Below are 19,020 nucleotides of genomic sequence, written 5' to 3' on the forward strand. Positions count from 1 at the left end.
GGGATTCTCAAGAGTCTTCTCTAGCACCACAGTTTGAAATCAATTCTTCGGTGCTCAGCCTTCTTTATCTATATGAAAGATACCTTTCATATCTTTATCTTATTCTTTAGGCTCCTACCATTCTAATTCGCCCTTCAAAATGCCATAGAGTACACTTGGCTGATGCCTTCTCAGTTACCCTTTAGTAGGGCAGTATGACCATTCTTCAACTCCTGTGAAAGTTGAATGTTTGTGGACTCACCCTCCTCCAGAGAATTGTTTCAACTCATAGGGGGCCATCCTGCCCAGAGATGCTTGGATTGGCGTCACCAATGACTAACCAAAATGAGGCTCTGAGTTTTCATTTACATGACAGAGCTTCCTGTGGGATCAGCCTGAGAATAGACTTTAGCTGGATGAGCTGAATGCTTATCTTTGCTTAGCTTCTTCCCAACTTCTGCTTCTTTCACTGTGTTACAAGCTTCACTTAAGAGACCCCCATCAGTAAGTCACTTGCTTATTATCTGCTTTTAGGGAACCCTACCTAGGGAATCCTGCTAAAAAAAATTTCAGTGACTCCCTGCTATTTAACAGGTTAAGTCCAACTTCCTAAGACTAGAATGAACAGACTATTTTGTCATTCAAATCTGTATCTTCTGCTTTATTTTCCTTTTTTTTCCCTCTACTCAGAATCTGAGCTGTGCTGAAAAAGTAATACTGTGCGGCAGCTAGGCTCTAGTATTTTGAAATCATATATTTTATATATTTCTACATTTCTGCTGATTGTCATCCCTCCCCTTTTTCCAGCTGTTTTCTATCCTTCAAGCTCAGGTTTTCAGTGTCTAAAAAACTGTATATGCACAGTTGTTGTTTGAGCAAATGACCCTACTTCTAGAAGTCTATTCCAAGGACACACTGGCAAAGCTATAGAAAGACCAGTGTGCGTGGCTATTCATTGTTGTGCTATTGTAATAGAAAAAGAGTTAAAATACCTAAATGTTCATTAAAAGAAGAGTAAGGGATAAATTATAGTACGTCTACTATAGAGTACTGTACAGCTATAAAAATGAAAGAATATCTCTGTAGATACATAGAACAATCCCCAGGATATACTGTTGAATAAAAAAGGCAAGGATAAATGTGTTTATAGTGTGCTACCATTTATCTAAGTAAGTCTAATGGAACTGTGGATATGTGTTTACTTACATTAAAGCCAAAATAACAATGGCAGAACCTGCCATATTGTAAAACACACACACACACACACACAATTACTTTTTAAACGTTACCAATGGGAGAAGGGAAGGAAGAAAAAATGAAAGTGGCGCAGATAGAGAGTAGAGGTTAGGGATAGAATCTTGTCTTCTTTGAATTTTGTGTGTATGAGACTTTGGAACCATTTAAATATTTTATATATAATTTTTGGGAAACACGGTTAACTCTTAAAACAGTGATTTCTAACAGATGAGCCCAAACAGTATGGCAAAACACACTCAGGTGAATTAGTCCAAGTCTTTGTAAACCAGTGATTTGATTTTTCTCTGGTGGGATACACCCAAAGGACAGAGGGAACATCAGCCTTAACCTGTTTTTAACGACTGTGTTGTTAGTGGCAGTTTTGGTATTATTATAAAGAGGCTGTTGTGTGTGCTTTGTGTGATATAGCAAAGAATTAATTATGTTGATATTCTTAAGAACCAGAATATTTGACATAGGGGAAAAAATACACATAAGATCAATAAGTTTAAGTGAAAATCCTATATCCTGCTTTGAATGAAAACTATCATTGTGAACTCATAATATTTTTTTAAATTTTAAACACAAAAGTACAATCTCTACAGGTAGTGAACATAGCTAGAGTCTAGGGATTCTTTCTTTTTTCTCAACTTTTCTGTAAGGCTGAATTATTTAAGTTTAAAACATAGACATTTCTTAGATCTGTCCACTGTTACCAACACCAAAACAGCAAGTACCCCAAGTATGCAGATTCCAGTCTTAAAATATATTTTCAACTAAAAAGAATCAGAATCTCTTGGAATAATGGTTGAGTCTAGGTCAAGAGCAGATGGTATTTACAAAATGAGCCTAAAATGCCTTATGCCAGAAGGCAAGAACTATGAAAGATCACTAGGGTTGTGTCAGAAGAACTCAGGAGCCAGCTTCAGAAGTCTTCTACTGGAAAGAGTTGAGAAAATTTGAACATGAATAAGAATAATAACTGCAGTGTAATGAATTATACCTAATACTTTAAGATGCATACGTTTATCCAAAAAAATTATTAATGTTTAATAAAGTAAACCAGCAGGCTTTAATAGGTTAAATCTACAGGAGACATGGTTTGATCCCTGGGTTGGGAAGATCCCCTGGAGGAGGGCATGGCAACCCATTCCAGTGTTCTTGCCTGGAGAATCCCATGGACAGAGGAGCCTGGTGGGCTACAGTTCAAAGGGTCGCAAAGAGTTGGATATAACTGAGCACTCAGGCATATGCGCCGGGAACGAAAGTTACTGTTTTTAAAACTGGTAGAAGTCAAGGAAAATAATTAGATTTTTCATCCTCCTTTTTATATAAATCGTACTTCAGAGTAACCTAATATTTGATGACAGGAAGTTTCTGTCTACAGAAGTATTCCATCCAATAAGTGATTATGGATTTGTAAAATTAGACAGTCACCAGTTGGCAATGCCTATTGAATTAATGGATCTAAGCAGTAATTATCGATGCTGCCCAAATCATTAAAGAAGACAGTCTTATGTACCTCCAGATAAAACTAACCATTCTCTCTGAAGAAGTATTGGCAAAAACAAAAACCACAGCAAAACAACTTTATCCTGAACTAACTACTAATTTACAGAAATTACAAAGGGCACAGGAACATTTTAAACCACATCACAGGGAGGCAAAGGGGAAAATCTAGACTGTGGAAAACTCAAAGGACAAACAACTCAGGTTTTTGAACAGTAACAGCAATGACAAAATTACAAGAGAGAAAATGAGACAGAGGAAGAGAATAGAGAGATTAAAAGAGACATAAAAGATGGTTGATCAGTCAGTCTTGCTTAGAGTTGGATTTGTGCAAACAAACAGATAATCAGGAAAATTTGATAGCTAAATAGATATTTGATATTAAAACATTCTCACTTTGTATTTAGGTATGATGATGGTATTTGTTTACAAAAAAGCACTCTTTTTAGAGATTACACACTGAACTATTTACAAATGATGTGATGTCTGGTGAATGGAATTTTCTTCAAAGTGATTTGAGCAAAAAAAGGGGTGATGTGGAAGGCACGTGGGTAGAGATGAGGATAAAGTGAGTTTCTTCGTGAGTTGATAATTGAGGAAAATGTGTGTGAATACAAAGGAGTTTGTTTTACTCTTCCTTCTCCTTTTGTATTAGTGTGAAAAATTCCATAATAGAGAGTAAAACTTTTAGATCATGGGTAGGAGGGTGCAGAAGATAGTGAAGGAAAGGAGGAGAGAATATTCAGCGCCTGTTAGCATTAGCAGGCATGCTCGGTGTTTTTGATATGTTATTAAATCTAGTTCTTGTATCAGTCTGACGAAGTGGTTATGCTTTTCTTGGCTTACCGATAAGGAGACTGAAGCTAGTATGATTAAGTGATTTGCTGAAAGTCTCAGAATTAGTACTGGTTCTTCATCTGTTTGATTCCAAACCCATGCTTGTCCCTTGCACTATGTACCATGTACTCCACTTTAAGAGAAAAATCTGAAAGTGAGTTTAATTCATTATTTGAACAACTTTATTGAGAGAAAATTCACATAAAATCTTCCCCTTTAATATGTATAGTTTAGTGGGTTTTGGTATATTCAAAGAGTTGTGTAACCATTTTGTTGTTGGCGTTTAGTTGGTAAGTCATGTCCAACTCTTTTGCAACCCCAGGGACTGTAGCTCGCCAGGCTCCTCTGTCCATGCGATTTTCCAGGAAAGAATACTGGAGTGGGTTGCCGTTTCATACTCCAGGGGATCTTGCTGACCCAGGGATCCAACCTGTGCCTCTTGTATCTCCTGCATTGGCAGATAGACCACTACTACAACTTAAATTTAGAACATTTTCATCATCCCAAGAAATCCCATCTCTACTCCCCATGCCTCCTAATCCCTTAGCCTAAAACAACCACTAATTTGCCTTCTGTCTCTTTAAATTTGCCATACTAGAAATTTCATACAAATGCAGTCATAAAATATGTGATCTTTTTTCACTATCTTCTATCATTTAGCATAATGTTTTCAAGCTTCATTAATGGTGTGGCATATATCAGTACTTCTTTTTATTGCTGAAAAATATTTTGTGGTATAAATATACTATGAGTGCTCAGTCACTAGTCCTGTCCAACTCTTTGAGACCCTTTGGATTGTAGCCTGCCAGGCTCCTCTGTCCATGGGATTTTTCAGGCAGGAACACTGGAGTGGGTTGCCATGTCCTCCCCAAGGGGATCTTCCTGACCCAGGGACTGAACCTGAATCTCTTGGGTCTCCTCTGTTGCAGATGGATTCTTTACCTCTGAGCCATGGGAGAAGCTCAATAGATACACCACATTTTGTTTATTCATTCATCAATTTGTGGACCTTTGAGTTGTTCTGCTTGTCAGCCATTAAGAAGGATGTTTGTAGGAACATTCATGCACAAGTTTTGTGTGGATATGTTTTTAAAATTTCTCTTGTATATGTAGGGAATGAAAATGCTAAAACACTCTGTGTTTAACTTGTTGAGGAATTATCAAACTGTTTCGCATAGTGGCAGCACCACGTTACATTCCAGCCAGCAAGTATTAAGGTTCAAATTTCTCCATATTCTTGCTGACACTTGTTGTTTATCTTAAATTATAGCCATCCTTCTGATGTAAAGTATCAATATTATTTTACTGTGGTTTTGACTTACATTGTCCTAAAGAAGCTTACTCCTTGGAAGGAAAGTTATGACCAACCTAGATAGCATATTCAAAAGCAGAGACATTACTTTGCCAACAAAGGTTCGTCTAGTCGAGGCTATGGTTTTTCCTGTGGTCATGTATGGATGTGAGAGTTGGACTGTGAAGAAGGCTGAGCACTGAAGAATTGATGCTTTTGAACTGTGGTGTTGGAGAAGACTCTTGAGAGTCCCTTGGACTGCAAGGAGATCCAACCAGTCCATTCTGAAGGAGATCAGCCCTGGGATTTCTTTGGAAGGAATGATGCTAAAGCTGAAACTCCAGTACTTTGGCCACCTCATGCAAAGAGTTGACTCATTGGAAAAGACTCTGATGCTGGGAGGGATTGGGGGCAAGAGGAGAAGGGGACGACAGAGGATGAGATGGCTAGATGACATCACTGACTCGATGGACGTGAGTCTCAGTGAACTCCGGGAGTTGGTGATGGACAGGGTGGCCTGGTGTGCTGCGATTCATGGGGTCGCAAAGAGTTGGACACGACTGAGTTACTGATCTGATCAGATCTGATCTGAATGACTAACAATGTTGGTAATGCATTATTGAAACATTGAATCATACATTACCTTAATTTTCTCATTCTTTTATTCACTGTACAAATGTATATCAAATACTTTCTATTAATATATGCCAGACCTTGGAGAAGAAATGACAATTCACCTTTTGTAGGTGAAGGCAAGAATGTTAGTAGCTGATGGGTTTGGTGATAAGAAAATGAACAAATCCTCTGCTGATTGCTCTCATTTTATCACTGAGATAAGCAACATGATCAGTTGAGAATCAGGAGAGAGACAGGAGATGTTGTAATTAAGGAATAAAAATATATCTGAACTGAAAGGGAAAAACACAACTAATTGAACTTCAATTAATCTTGCAGTATGACACATGCATTTTTAAAATGTGTTGTTAAAGGATAATTGCTTTACAGAATTTTGTTGGTTTCTGCCAAACATCAACGTGAATCAGCCATAGGTATACATATGTCCCCTCCCTCTTGACTCTCCCTTCCATCTCCCTGCCCATTGCATACCTCTAGATTGTCACAGAGCCCACGTTTAAGTTCCCTGAATCATATAGCAAATTCCCATTGGCTATCTATTTTACATATGGTAATGTAAATTTCCACGTTACTCTCTCCATACATCTCACCCTCTCCTTCCTGCCCCTGCTCCATGTCTATAAGTCTGTTCTCTATGTCTCTCTCCCTTGCTGCCCTGCAAATAATTTCATCAGTACCATCTTTCTAGAGTCCTAATGCATATATATGCATTAGTATATGATTTTTATCTTTCTCTTTCTGACTTACTTCACTCTGTAAAATAGGCTTCAGGTTCATCCACCTCAGTAGAAATGACTCAAATGCATTCCTTTTTATGGCTGAGTAATATTCCTTTGTATATATGTACCACAGCTTCTTTATCCATTCCTCTGTCTATGGACATCTAGATTGCTTCTATGTCCTAGCTATTGTAAATAGTGCTGCAGTGAACCTTGAGGTACATGTGTCTTTTTCACTTTTGGTTTCCTCAGGGTATATGCCTAGTAGTGGGGTTTCTGGGTCATATGGTGGTTTTATTCCTAGTTTTTTAAGGAGTCTCCACACTGTTTTCTATAGTGGCTGTATCAATCTACATTCCCACTAACAGTGACACATGCATTTTTAACTTTATTAGTAATACAGAATTTCTCTCAAGAGATTTTGAGAGAAACAACAGTTTGTTATAATACATTTTGCTCCTGATCCTTGCCAACACTGGCTATCGTCAAGTATTTTAATGAAAGTTTTTTCTCATGGATTCAGTTATTGCTTGTAATACTTAATTTCCAGTAAGATTGAATGCCTGCTTTTCTCTTTTGCTCATTTTTATTGCCCACTTATTTTTTTCTTTAGATTTGTGTGAATTTATTATATATTTTTGGACATCAACTCTTGTTGGTCTTGTGTATCTCAAATACCTTCTTAAATTTTTAGGCTTGTCATCACTTTTTAAATAGTGGCTTCTGTTAACAGACATTTTTAACATTAACTTATGTTTTGTTTAAGAAATCTTTTCTACTTAACATCATAAAAGTATTACTTTTTATTTTCTATTGAGGATTCTGTTTTTTATCTTTAATCTACTTGAATTTTTTTTAATATTGTAAGAAGTTGGAACATATTTTCCCCTATATGCATAATAAATTTCTTGTAACCATTTATTGAAAAGTTCATTTGTCCATAAATGTGCATGCTTCTGGTACTTACCTTGTTTCTGGACATTCAGTTTTCCTCTTTGGTCCATTTGCTTATATCTGTTACTCTATTGGGTTTGGAGTTGCTTTGTATTTTAGATTAGTATGAGAGAATTGACATCTTTACATTTTTGAGTCTTTCTACTTATGAACAAGGCATGTTTCCATTTAATTAAATATTGTAGTGTTTTATGAAAAAGTCATATAGTATATTCAAAAACAGCAGGCAGATTTTTGTTAAATTGATTCCTAAGTACCTTGTGTTCTTGATTACGATTGTAAATGATATCTGTTGTACAAGTTACATTTTAAAACTTGTTGGCATATAGGAATGAAAATTATTTTTCTAGTTTTATCTTAAATTCAGTAAACTTGCTAAACTCATTAATTTGTAACTTGTTTCTGAATTCTCTTGATTTTTCTATATAAAAAATATATATGAATGATAATAGTTTTGTTTCTTCTTTTTGATTAAGTGATGAGATTAATTTGGGATAACCACACTGAATACTTTCTGTTAGAAAATAGAAATAATGAGAGGTTTATAGAAGTGAGTGGTTCATCAGTTCAGTTCAGTCGCTCAGCGTGTCCGACTCTTTGCGACCCCATGAATCACAGCACTCCAGGCCTCCCTGTCCATCGGCAACTCCTGGAGTTCACTCAAACTCATGTCCATCGAGTCAGTGATGCCATCCAGCCATCTCATCCTCTGTCGTCCCCTTTTCCTCCTGCCCCCAATCCCTCCCAGCATCAGGGTCTTTTCCAATGAGTCAACTCTTCGCATGATGTGGCCAAAGTATTGGAGTTTTAGCTTTAGCATCAGTCCTTCCAATGAACACCCAGGACTGATCTCCTTTAGGATGAACTGGTTGGACCTCCTTGCCGTCCAAGGGACTCTCAAGAGTCTTCTCAAACACCACAGTTCAAAAGCATCAATTCTTCAGCGCTCAGCTTTCTTCAACAGACCACCTCTCACATCCATACATGACCACTGGAAAAAACATAGCCTTGACTAGACGGACCTTTGTTGGCAAAGTAATGTCTCTGCTTTTTAATATGCTATCTAGGTTGGTCATAACTTTCCTTCCAAGGAGTAAGCGTCTTTTAATTTCATGGCTGCAGTCACGATCTACAGTGATTTTGGAGCCCAGAAAAATAAAGTCTGACACTGTTTCCTCTGTTTCTAGCAGCTCTCAAATCCTGCTGGACAGATGTTATCAGGTCTTTCTGTGCAAGGTGTTGGGAGGTGTTCCTTAATTGGGCCCTGGTTCTATTCCCTGGGAGTCCCCATCCATTGTTTTCCATATCTTGTGGCTTCACCGTCTGAACGTTTCTTTCTTTCTTTCTATTTTAACCTTTTGGCTACTTCTGAAGAAAGCATTGGAAAGGATTCCTTTGACTAACTTCTTCAACTTTCTGACTTTATGTAGAAAAAATGGAGTTGCTAAAGGGCTATTTATTATTTCTTGAATAGTCTCAGTCCTTTTTCTTCAGGCTAATGCCTTTGCTAACTACCTCAAATAATTTTTGTGTTTCCTGTGTATTTGATTCAGAGAGTAAGTTAACATTTCAAAATTGCACAGGCCAAAACTGATTCTGAAGCTGTAAATATGTTTATGAATTTTTTTTCTTCCTAAAATGTCTTTCCTTAATCTGCAAATATAGGCTTAACATATAATAATATTACTGTTAATTTTCATTCTTATACTTCAAATAATATTAAATTGTGGCAGATAAATATGCCTTTTTAGTAATCGCAAGTCATTAATTTGATTGCATGATTTCACAGCTGACAGCTTTGATTTCCTAGCTTTGGGAATATAAATACAGAAGGATATCAGATCAGTTGCTATGTTATGCAAACACTAAAAATTATTCGCTACATTTTCATGAAGGTTGGGGACTCAATATCAGGATATCTAACTATTTTGTCACTTATTATCACTTGGATAAATGTTCACTAAATATGTCTAAATCATATTTCACATGTTATTTTTGGTGTGTATTGGTATATTAATACATACTACATTGTATATATTTTAATATTGTATTTGTATAATATTTGGGGGAATTGTAAAGATTCAGTTGATCAAATCTAAATTTTAAGGAATTGTTCAAGACTCTTGTAGTATTGCAAATTATAAGCCTGTTTCTCAGATTAAGGTATTTTATAAAATATAATTATAAGTACATATTTATCATAGAATATTGAAAAGACATGCAAATGCCAAAAGAAGAATTAAGAATTACCTGTAGTCCCTCCATTCAGATAAAACCATTAAATTCTGGTGTTACCATTGTGTTTTCCAGTAAATCAAGCAGTGTCTGGCCCATAGTGAATCATAATAAATATGAAAGAATGGATAAATGAAGGAGTTAGTCTATGAATGATGCATTGATGGTTTATAGTAGAAACCCTGAGAGGTTTTGATTGTCGTTTTTTTATTGAAAGTGCCTGACTTTAAGCTTTGATTGCTGAGGCATCTACCTCAAAGGTGGTGTCCATGGAGTTTCCCAGGCAAGAATACTGTGGTTGGTTGTCATTTCTTTCTCCAAGGGATCCTCTCAACCGAGGGATTAAACCCAGGTCTCCTGAATTGCAGGCAGATTCTTTACTGACTGAGCTGCCAAGGATGCTTACTTCATTGGTAGCTATCACTAATAAACATATTTCAGAGATCCAGGTCCCACCCCCAACTTGTAGCTCCTTTGTTTTAGAGGTGTTAGTTGATTTTAATAATCTGATGATTCATTTTTTTTTCAATTGGCCACTTAGTTTTTCTCTTCCCACTTTACATTTCTACTCTCTCTTTTAAATTTGCCAGGGAAGAATGAGCCCATAAAAACCCATAGCCCCCACCTTTAACCCCAGTAAAAGCAGAAACTCAGGCCCATGCTTGGTCTCTTTCACTCTTCCTCTGTGTGGTCCCAGATGTACTGTGTAATTCAAGATGCTGTAAGTCATCAGTTCAGTTCAGTCGCTCAGTCGTGTCCTACTCTTTGTGATCCCATGGACTGCAGCATGCCAGGCTTCCGTGTCCATCACAAACTCTTGGAACTTGCTCAAACTCATGTCTGTCGAGTCTGTGATGCCACCCAACCATCTCATCCTCTGTCGTCCCCTTCTCCTCCTGCCTTCAGTCTTTCCCAGCACTGGAGTCTTTTCCAGTGAGTCAGTTCTTTGCATCAGCTGGCCAAAGTATTGTAGCTTCTGCTTCAGCATCAATCCTGCCAATGAATATTCAGGACTGACTTCCTTTAGGATGGACTGGTTGGATCTCCTTGCAATCTAGGGGATTCTCAAAGAGTCTTCTCCAACACCGCAGTTCAAAAGCATCAATTCTTTGGTGCTCAGCTTTCTTTATAGTCCAACTCTCACATCCATACATGACCACTGGAAAAACCATAGCTTTGACTAGACAGACATTTGTCGGCAAAGTAATGTCTCTGCTTTTTAATATGCTGTCTAGGTTCGTCATAGCTTTTCTCCCAAGGAGCAAGTGTCTTTTAATTTCATGGCTGCAGTCACCATCTGCAGGGATTTTGGAGCCGCCAAAAATAAAGTCTGTCACTGTTTCCATTGTTTCCTCATCTATTTGCCATGAAGTAATGGGACCAGGTGACATGGAATGTTGAGTTTAAGCCACTTTTTTTTTCACGCTCCTCTTTCACTTTCATCAAGAAGCTCTCTAGTTCTTCTTCACTTTCTGCCATAAGGGTGGTGTCCTCTGCATATCTGAGGTTGTTGACATTTCTCCCAGCAATCTTGATTCCAGCTTGTGCTTCATCCAGCCCAGCATTTCACATAATGTACTCTGCATATAAAAGTTTAATAAGCAGTGTGACAATGTACAGCCTGTTCGTACTCCTTTCACAGTTGGAACCATCTATTGTTCCATGTCTGGTTCTAACTATTGTTTCTTGACCTGCATACAGATTTCTCAGGAGGCAGGTAAGATGATCTGGTATTCCATCTCTTGAAGAATTTCCTACAGTTTGTTGTGTTCTACACAGTCAAAGGCTTTGGCGTAGTCAATAAAACACAAGTAGATGTTATTCCGGAACTCTCTTTCTTTTTCTATGATGCAATGGATGTTGGCAATTTGATCTCTGGTTCTTCTGCCTTTTCTAAATCCAGCTTGAACATCTGGAAGTTCATGGTTCACATACTGTAGAAGCCTGGCTTGGAGAATTTTGAGCATTCCTTTGCTAGCGTGTGAGATGAATGCAATCAGTCGTGTGGTAGTTTGAATGTTCTTTGGCATTGGCCTTCTTTGGGATTGGAATGAAAACTGACCTTTTCCAGTCCTGTGGCCACTGCTGGGTTTTCCAGATTTGCTGGCATATTGAGTGCAGCACTTTCACAGCATCATTTTTTTAGGATTTGAAATAGCTCCACTGGAATTCCATCACCTCCACTAGCTTTGTTATTAGTGATGCTTCCTAAAGCCACACAAAGATGCTTCTGTAAATTATAAACCTTTATTTTTTCAAGTTGCCTGGTGATTATTGCTGAAGAGTGTCTTGCACTTAGAACCACAAGGGCTGGTTCAATAACAGTGTTAGTTATTGGTAGGCTGAAACTGGCACATGAAGATATACCCATATGAATTTTTTAAACAAAAATTAGATCTTACAATAGGTATTGCTTTTTAATCTACTTTGTTTCCATACTGAGGTATCCCTAGCAGTTGCATGTCTTTGGTATTCATTTTAAAGTATTAAACGATGTAAATATTTAAAATAACATTTTAAGAGTCACATCATATCCTAGTTTATGAAAAAAGATCACGTTAGCATTTTTTAAAATTAGCATAGCATGCCTGTCATTGATACTGCTCTGCTTCAACCTCTACTGGATTTCTCTAAGTGTTAGTCGCTCAGTCGTGGCTGACTCTGCGACCCTATGAACTGTAGCCCACCAGGCTCCTCTGTTCATGAGATTCTCCAGGCAAGAATACTGGAGTGGGTTGCCATTTCCTTTGCCAAGGGATCTTCCCAACCCAGGGATTGAACCTGGGCCACCTGCATTGCAGGCAGATTCTTTACCATCTGAGCCACCAAGGAAGCCCCTGGATTTCTAGAAGTCCAAAATGCTTTGCAGTTGGAGGCAATGTATCCTCCTAACCCTATCTCTCCTGGACTTTGTTCTCTGACTCCACCTCAATTTCTTCCACATTTGAGAAATTATGTATCATTTTCTATCCACACCAAGCTCTTTCACTATGTGGGCCTTCCTATACACTCCTCCTTGTGTTGCAAATGCTAATCCTCCCCTCTTCCATCTTGAGAACAAAACACAGCCTAAGAAATCCAAATTTAAGATTTCATTCCTGGATCCTTTACCAAAACGGCCTTCATGAGTGGGCACCAATCCTATAGAGGAAGTCATCTGTAGAGATGGAAAGAACTATGTCAATTCAGAAAGAAAGGAAACAAAAGGAACATTTTGATTTGAGGAAGCAGTTTAAAATCTAGACAAGAATATTTCCCTATCGCCCTTTTCATGGCAATATGTTATCTAAGGCACAGAAATTCTTTTCTTCTCTTCAGGAAACTATGGCATTTAGTTCTTCTCTTCTGAGACCTCGTGTGATTGGAGAATGGATTGGTCGAGAAGAGAATGATGCTGACCCACTGGCCGCTGAAATGCTACAGCCCCCAATTCCCAGAAGTAAAAATGAACAATGGGAAAATGAAGACAGTAGCTCTAGCCCTGCAGGAAGGTGAGATGAGATGTCTTCTAAGATCCTAAACACTTTCATCATTTCAGACAAAAGGGAAATCACATGCATGATTTTGATGAGATAACTCTTAGCAATTTTATATAGAATATTATATCACATATAAGATAAAAATTAATTTATATCTTTTAAAATTAGAGTTTTCTCAGATTTGCTTTTAGATTTGGTTTTGATTTTTTGCTTTACATCTAGCAAGCTTATCATTTCTTTGCTACCAAAACCAAATAGAAAAATAATTACAAGGACATAAACTGTCAGTCAAGACCTACTGTAATATTGGACAAGACTGGCTTATTATTAATTAGGGTGAGGCTTAAGATTGGAGAGGGAAGACTTCTGATTTACCAGAGAGATCTAGTTATTCAGCAAGAAGAAAACTATTAAATATATGTTAGTCTATGGTGGTTTAGTTGCTAAGTCGTGTCCAACTCTTGCTACCCCATGGACTGTAGCCCACCAGGCTCTTCTGTCCATGGTATTTTCCAGGTAAGAATACTGGAGTGGGTGGCCATTTCCTTCTCCAGGGGATCTTCCTGACCCTGGGATTGAACCCAAGTATGAAAGACTATACAAGGTAGAATTAGATGGAATATGTATAGAGAAGCCTTGGTTTAGAACCATTTGAGTTTAGAGTTGATAACTATGATTGAATATAATTATTTACATTCTCTACAGTTTAACTTTTGAAATGATTTTGAAACTATTATAATTTGTGAATTTGGAAGTCCCTGATTCATTTCACTCAATCCTATGATGCTCAAAATGGTTTCAGAAGATTTGCCCTAAATTTCCATGTACAGGCATTCATGTGTGCTAAGTTGCTTCAATGTGTCTGACTCTGAGATGCTCTGGACTATAGCCCTCTGTCCATGGGATTCTCCAGGCAAGAATACTGGAGTGGGTTGCCATTTCTTTCTCCGGGGGATCTTTCTGGCCCAGCCATCAAAGTTGCATCTCTTTATGTCTCCTGCATTGGAAAGCAGTTCTTTACTACTGAGAAGCCCCCTCTATATACTAGTAGAAGTCAGATGATTTTGAAAAGTCTAGATAATATTTTTTAGAAAAAGTATATTCAGTATAACTATTTCTTGTAGTACTAACTGCAGTGAGTAAAATTTGAAATGTAGATGAAAACTTCTATGAGGAAGTTGGAGTGAAAAGGCATTATCAAGGCATGGCTTACACAAGATTGAGGAAAAATGCTCATGGACTGAAATGTGACGGTAACTTAAACTTTCTGTGAGTGTTGCTAGCTGAACGCCACAGAAGAGTTTTTCCTGTGCATGGCATAGCCACAGTAACTTTGTGTTTCCTACATTAAATTTAGCAGCAACCAATAACCGTTCTTTCTCAAGGAGAAAATTGTATTTTCTACAATGTAATAGCTTTCAGGGTTTTTTTCCTTTAACTTATCACTTGGTTAGAGGGAAGGAAATTCAGAATACTCATTTAATGTGCTTCAGGCATATAGAAAATTGATTCTGTTTCCATGAGAAATAACTTTTAAATTATTTAAATAGTTGAAGTGTACTGTATAAGGAGAAGAAAACCATTTCTAAAAATCCATTTACCTTCTTTCGTGAAATGTCAGATCAATTTCACCTGTCAATGAGGGTAATTTTATTTTTAACACTAGACATATGAAACACACTAGACCTTTATCTTTATTCATTGCTAGATCTTTAGTTCTTAAATATAAAATAGAGAAATGTCAATTTTCATTGTGCTTTCATTTAGTCATAATAATAAATAGGAGCTATTTACTGCAAATGTTAGCCCTTCTATTTTCTTCCTAGCTTCAGTGAGCTTTTATTTCCTCTTGAATATCCAATAAAGGAGACTTTTCTCTTCCAATCCTACTAATATCCACTACCCAGAAAACTCAGTCCATGGAGCTTTCGCTCAAATATTTGTTTTGAAAGCTTGTTTTCACTTTTATTTTGCTCTATCTTTAAATAATGAGTTGCTATATTACCTCTATCTTTAAATAATGAGTTCATATATTACCTTTGAAATGAAGGAAGTGGTGAAAATCCTGCTCAGATGCCCCCTTAGAGAAAAAAGAAGGCGTACTTTCTGAACTAAATTTAAAGAGTAGCAATAAAGTTATGGGTTAGAAACTATATTCCGTCATCTAATACAAAACGAAGATTTCTGAATTTATGCCAGGAGCTCACACAGCACTAAATTTGACTTGAATGAATAAAAACAGATTGGGGAGCAATTTTGTAGTGACTCAAGTCTGTTACTAGAGTATTAGCTTTTGCCCTTGAATAGTAATAACCTTGTTTTATAACGTAACAGTCTTAAAAATCAGCAGACTAATTACATTCTAGACTCCTGAAAGAGAAGACTTAATTTTTAAGGATGACTTCTGTTTTTCTCTCCCCCACTGGACCTCCTACATTGCCATTGTCAGTAGACATCTGCTATGTGAGTAAAGGAGGCACAGAAGACTGTGAGCAGACATCTAATAAATAAAAGTTATTTATACGAAGGGTTGTTCATAGTCTATCTTAACATTTTATCTCTTTTCCTATTATGGATTACCCTCCTGTTAATTGCTCAGGTCTTATTTGAATGGTTGTTATTACAATACCCAATCTTTAGTACATCGCTAATTTTCCCTCTCATTCAGAACAAATACAGACAAAATAGGCTGGACTTTTCATCATTAGATTAGACAGGATTAAATAAATTGTGCAGTAAACCATTGAGAGTCTTATGAATAGACTCTTACCCACCATATTTTCCTGGAACTTTTAAAAAATGATACACTTGGCCTGAACTTTTTCCTTAGGTTCTATAAATACAGCGTTGTGTGAAGAGGGTAAACAACTTTAGTATACATAGCTGTCATCTGAAAGGTTAAGTGCTGGTGAAAATGAAGGCAATTATGAGGGCAATATAGAGAAACTAATAAAATAAGACAAGACAATGTAATTGTTAATTGTCCAGAGAGTTTAAGAAAGTAAAGCATCTGAACAAGAAGACAGAAGAAAGAGTCATAAGAGAGAGGCGACTGTGTTAGGGAACCATTGCATGCTTTCTATGATTGTCATGTGCTACCATCTGACACTGGTTGCTGTGGCTTGTCTAGGTGTTTAGTGGGAAGCATATATATTCATTGCACATTTAGAGTTATTAAAAATAATCACACATTGATAATATAAATATAAATAAAAATTGAGTTAATAAGCCTATATACTTATATTTTGAACCATCTTAATTAGAATTTTCAATAGCTGATAATAGACTTCCTAAAATTACTTGCTAAATTATAATTGAATTTTTAAATAGGCTTATCAAGCCTTGAAAGCCTAATGAAGCTCCTCTAAGATGAACCACATTATTAAAGTAAGAATAACATCAATAAATATTATAGATCTTGTAAATTGACTTTATTCATTGAGAGCATTGTTATCAGATGTAAGTATGCCATAAAATGAATAGAAAATGTTATGACCTGGAAATATATATTAAATATTGAAAGCTAAATTCACTTCCCACAGGCAGTGCTCCTTTTCATTAAAGCTCATAATTGCTTCTGATATATCTGTTAACAAACCCTAGAAATGTTCCCCTCCTCTTAGAGCTCCTCTGCTGGCAGCTAGAAAGAAACAACAAATAAGCAAATATATTAATTTATGCCATAAATTCAAGTAGTGATAAGAGGTATGATGGAAAATAAACCAGAACAAGAAAGAAGAAAATGGATGGAGGGCACTTTAAAAAAAAAAGAAGTCAAGAATAAAGAAATAATCATAAAATTGTCTAATTTTGGCTGTTGTGTGCATGTTAGAAAATACATAATACATGTGGCAGAAACCATATCAAACTTAGTAATTTCTTTGCTATTCTCTAATATTCTCCCTTGCAGATTTTTGGCATAAAGAATATTGATTAATCAAAAGTGATTTTGCCAAAATAATTTAAAAACAAATCTTAAAAATATCTAAAACATACAAAAATTATACTTTATAACTCACAAATTTCTCTTTAAAACCAAAAAAGTATATAACTATCATATATTTCAGAATGTTGATGAGGTAATTTTAATATATTAAAATTTTGCTGTCATTTATTTAAGAATATATTCATTTATTTAGTCAGGAAATACTTACCCTGATTCAAATAGTCATTTTATGAAACACATTGCTAGTTGTCTTTGGACTGTCTTTGACTCAGATGGACTCATTATTAGACAGCTTTTTGGAGTCAATCTGTGTCTCGTTCTGGTAGCACACCACCATCTTCATGACCAAATGATGTATTTTAATGAGACTAAAGAAAACACTTGCGTCACCATTCATGAAATGGTCTTGGTCATTGTCAGCTGATGAATGAGAGTTTGTCATCTGCTGCTTGTTCCTCAATATTCACATTCCAGTCTATTCGTTCGTTTTTCTTTTGTTTCACTACCTATCTTTCCATTTCCCTGGATTCTCACATCTCTGAAGTTGGAGGACTCATATTACATCTACTTTAATTAATTCATATTTTATTAGAAAATATGAGATTCAAAAAGAAAGTGTGAATTTGTTAAATATTTATTGAGCATTAATTAGCACAAGGTAATGTGCTAGGTACTGGTCGAGACCAATATGGAAACAAAAACTGTAGACTCCAAGTATTGGGTTGACCAGAAAGTTTGTACAGATTTTCCCATAAGATGTTATGGAAAAGCAGTACTTACTTTAAAGTGAGGAGAATGGCAAGGACATATGTCTTATTTCTGCAGCTCAGTGCCCACAATACCTGGTACATAGCAAGAAGTTAATGTCTTGCTAAATAAATTATAAAAATATCACATTTAGACATATAAAGAAAAAAAAGAGCTCTTTTGCATAAATCAAAATGCAGCAATTAAGGGTGAAACTTTTTGTGATCTCTTCAACAACTTGGGCCTTAATGCAAAGAGAACCTGTTAATTTCTGATTAAGAGTCAAGACAAAAGGCACAGATTTTCCAACTAAGCTTCAGTAGTGAACTAAACAAGCTTAGCAGATAGCTCAAGAGAGGAATCATCCAGTTTTCCTACAAAAGAGACCACGCAGGGCGAGAAAAGTCTAACACTTACCAACCTGTGTTCATAATCAGAATGTGAAATAAAAGGGAGCAAGGTCAGACCCCCTGAAAGAGTGGGGCCAGGAGGAGGAGAGCAGATATCAAAAGGCAGACCATCCGGTGGGAGGAGGTAGAGGGGTCGGCCACTTTCAATTGTCCTTTTCCAGGTGATCCTTGTTTAGAACTTGTGTTAGACCAAAGCAAAGTGGAGTCCTGGAGTATATTAATGCGCTTTCCCACATGGCTCAGTGGTAAAGCAGAGAAGGCAATGGCACCCCACTCAAGCACTCTTGCTTGGAAAATCCCATGGACGGAGGAGCCTGGTAGGCTGCAGTCCATGGGGTTGCTAAGAGTGGGACACGACTGAGCAACTTGACTTTCACTTTTGAGTTTCATGCATTGGAGAAGGAAATGGCAGCCCACTCCAGTGTTCTTGCCTGGAGAATCCCAGGGACAGGGAAGCCTGGTGGGCTGCCGTCTCTGGGGTTGCACAGAGTCCGACACGACTGAAGCGACTTAGTAGCAGCAGCAGTAGTGGTAAAGAATCTGCCTGCCAGTGCAGGAGACACAAGAGATACAGGTTTGATCCCTGGGTTGGGAAGATGCCCTGGAGGAGGAAATGGCAACCCACTTCAGTATTCTTGCCTGGAAAATTCCATGGAGAGGGTAGCCTGGTGGTCCATGAGGTCACAAAAAAATGGACATGACTTACTGACTAAACAACAACAATATATATAGTCATTATACATTTAGAGTTTTTATTAGAAAATCTACAAACAAATTTTCACTAGATTATTTTGCTAATATATGCTAAAGCTGAAACTCCAGTACTTTGGCCACCTCATGCGAAGAGTTGACTCATTGGAAAAGACTCTGATGCTAGGAGGAATTGGGGGCAGGAGGAAAAGGGTATGACAGAGGATGAGATGGGTGGATGGCATCACCGATTCGATGGACCTGAGTCGCAGTGAACTCCGGGAGTTGGTGATGGACAGGGAGGCCTGGCGTGCTGCGATTCATGGGGTCGCAAAGAGTCGGACACGACTGA

The 19,020-nt window shown here is 37.1% G+C and overlaps 1 protein-coding gene across 2 annotated transcripts in view; it reads left to right on the plus strand.

The window, feature by feature from the left end:
• Positions 1–19,020, plus strand: part of C14H8orf34 (chromosome 14 C8orf34 homolog) — a 364,940-nt gene that overhangs the window by 107,835 nt on the left and 238,085 nt on the right. For both annotated transcript variants that reach the window (XM_061438931.1, XM_061438930.1), the window contains exon 6: positions 12,715–12,887. In XM_061438931.1, the coding sequence (XP_061294915.1) occupies positions 12,715–12,887 (173 nt within the window). The remainder of the gene's footprint in view (positions 1–12,714; positions 12,888–19,020) is intronic.

The sequence above is a fragment of the Bos javanicus genome, chromosome 14 (genome assembly GCF_032452875.1).
Source record: "Bos javanicus breed banteng chromosome 14, ARS-OSU_banteng_1.0, whole genome shotgun sequence".
NCBI classification, from domain to species: Eukaryota; Metazoa; Chordata; class Mammalia; order Artiodactyla; family Bovidae; genus Bos; species Bos javanicus.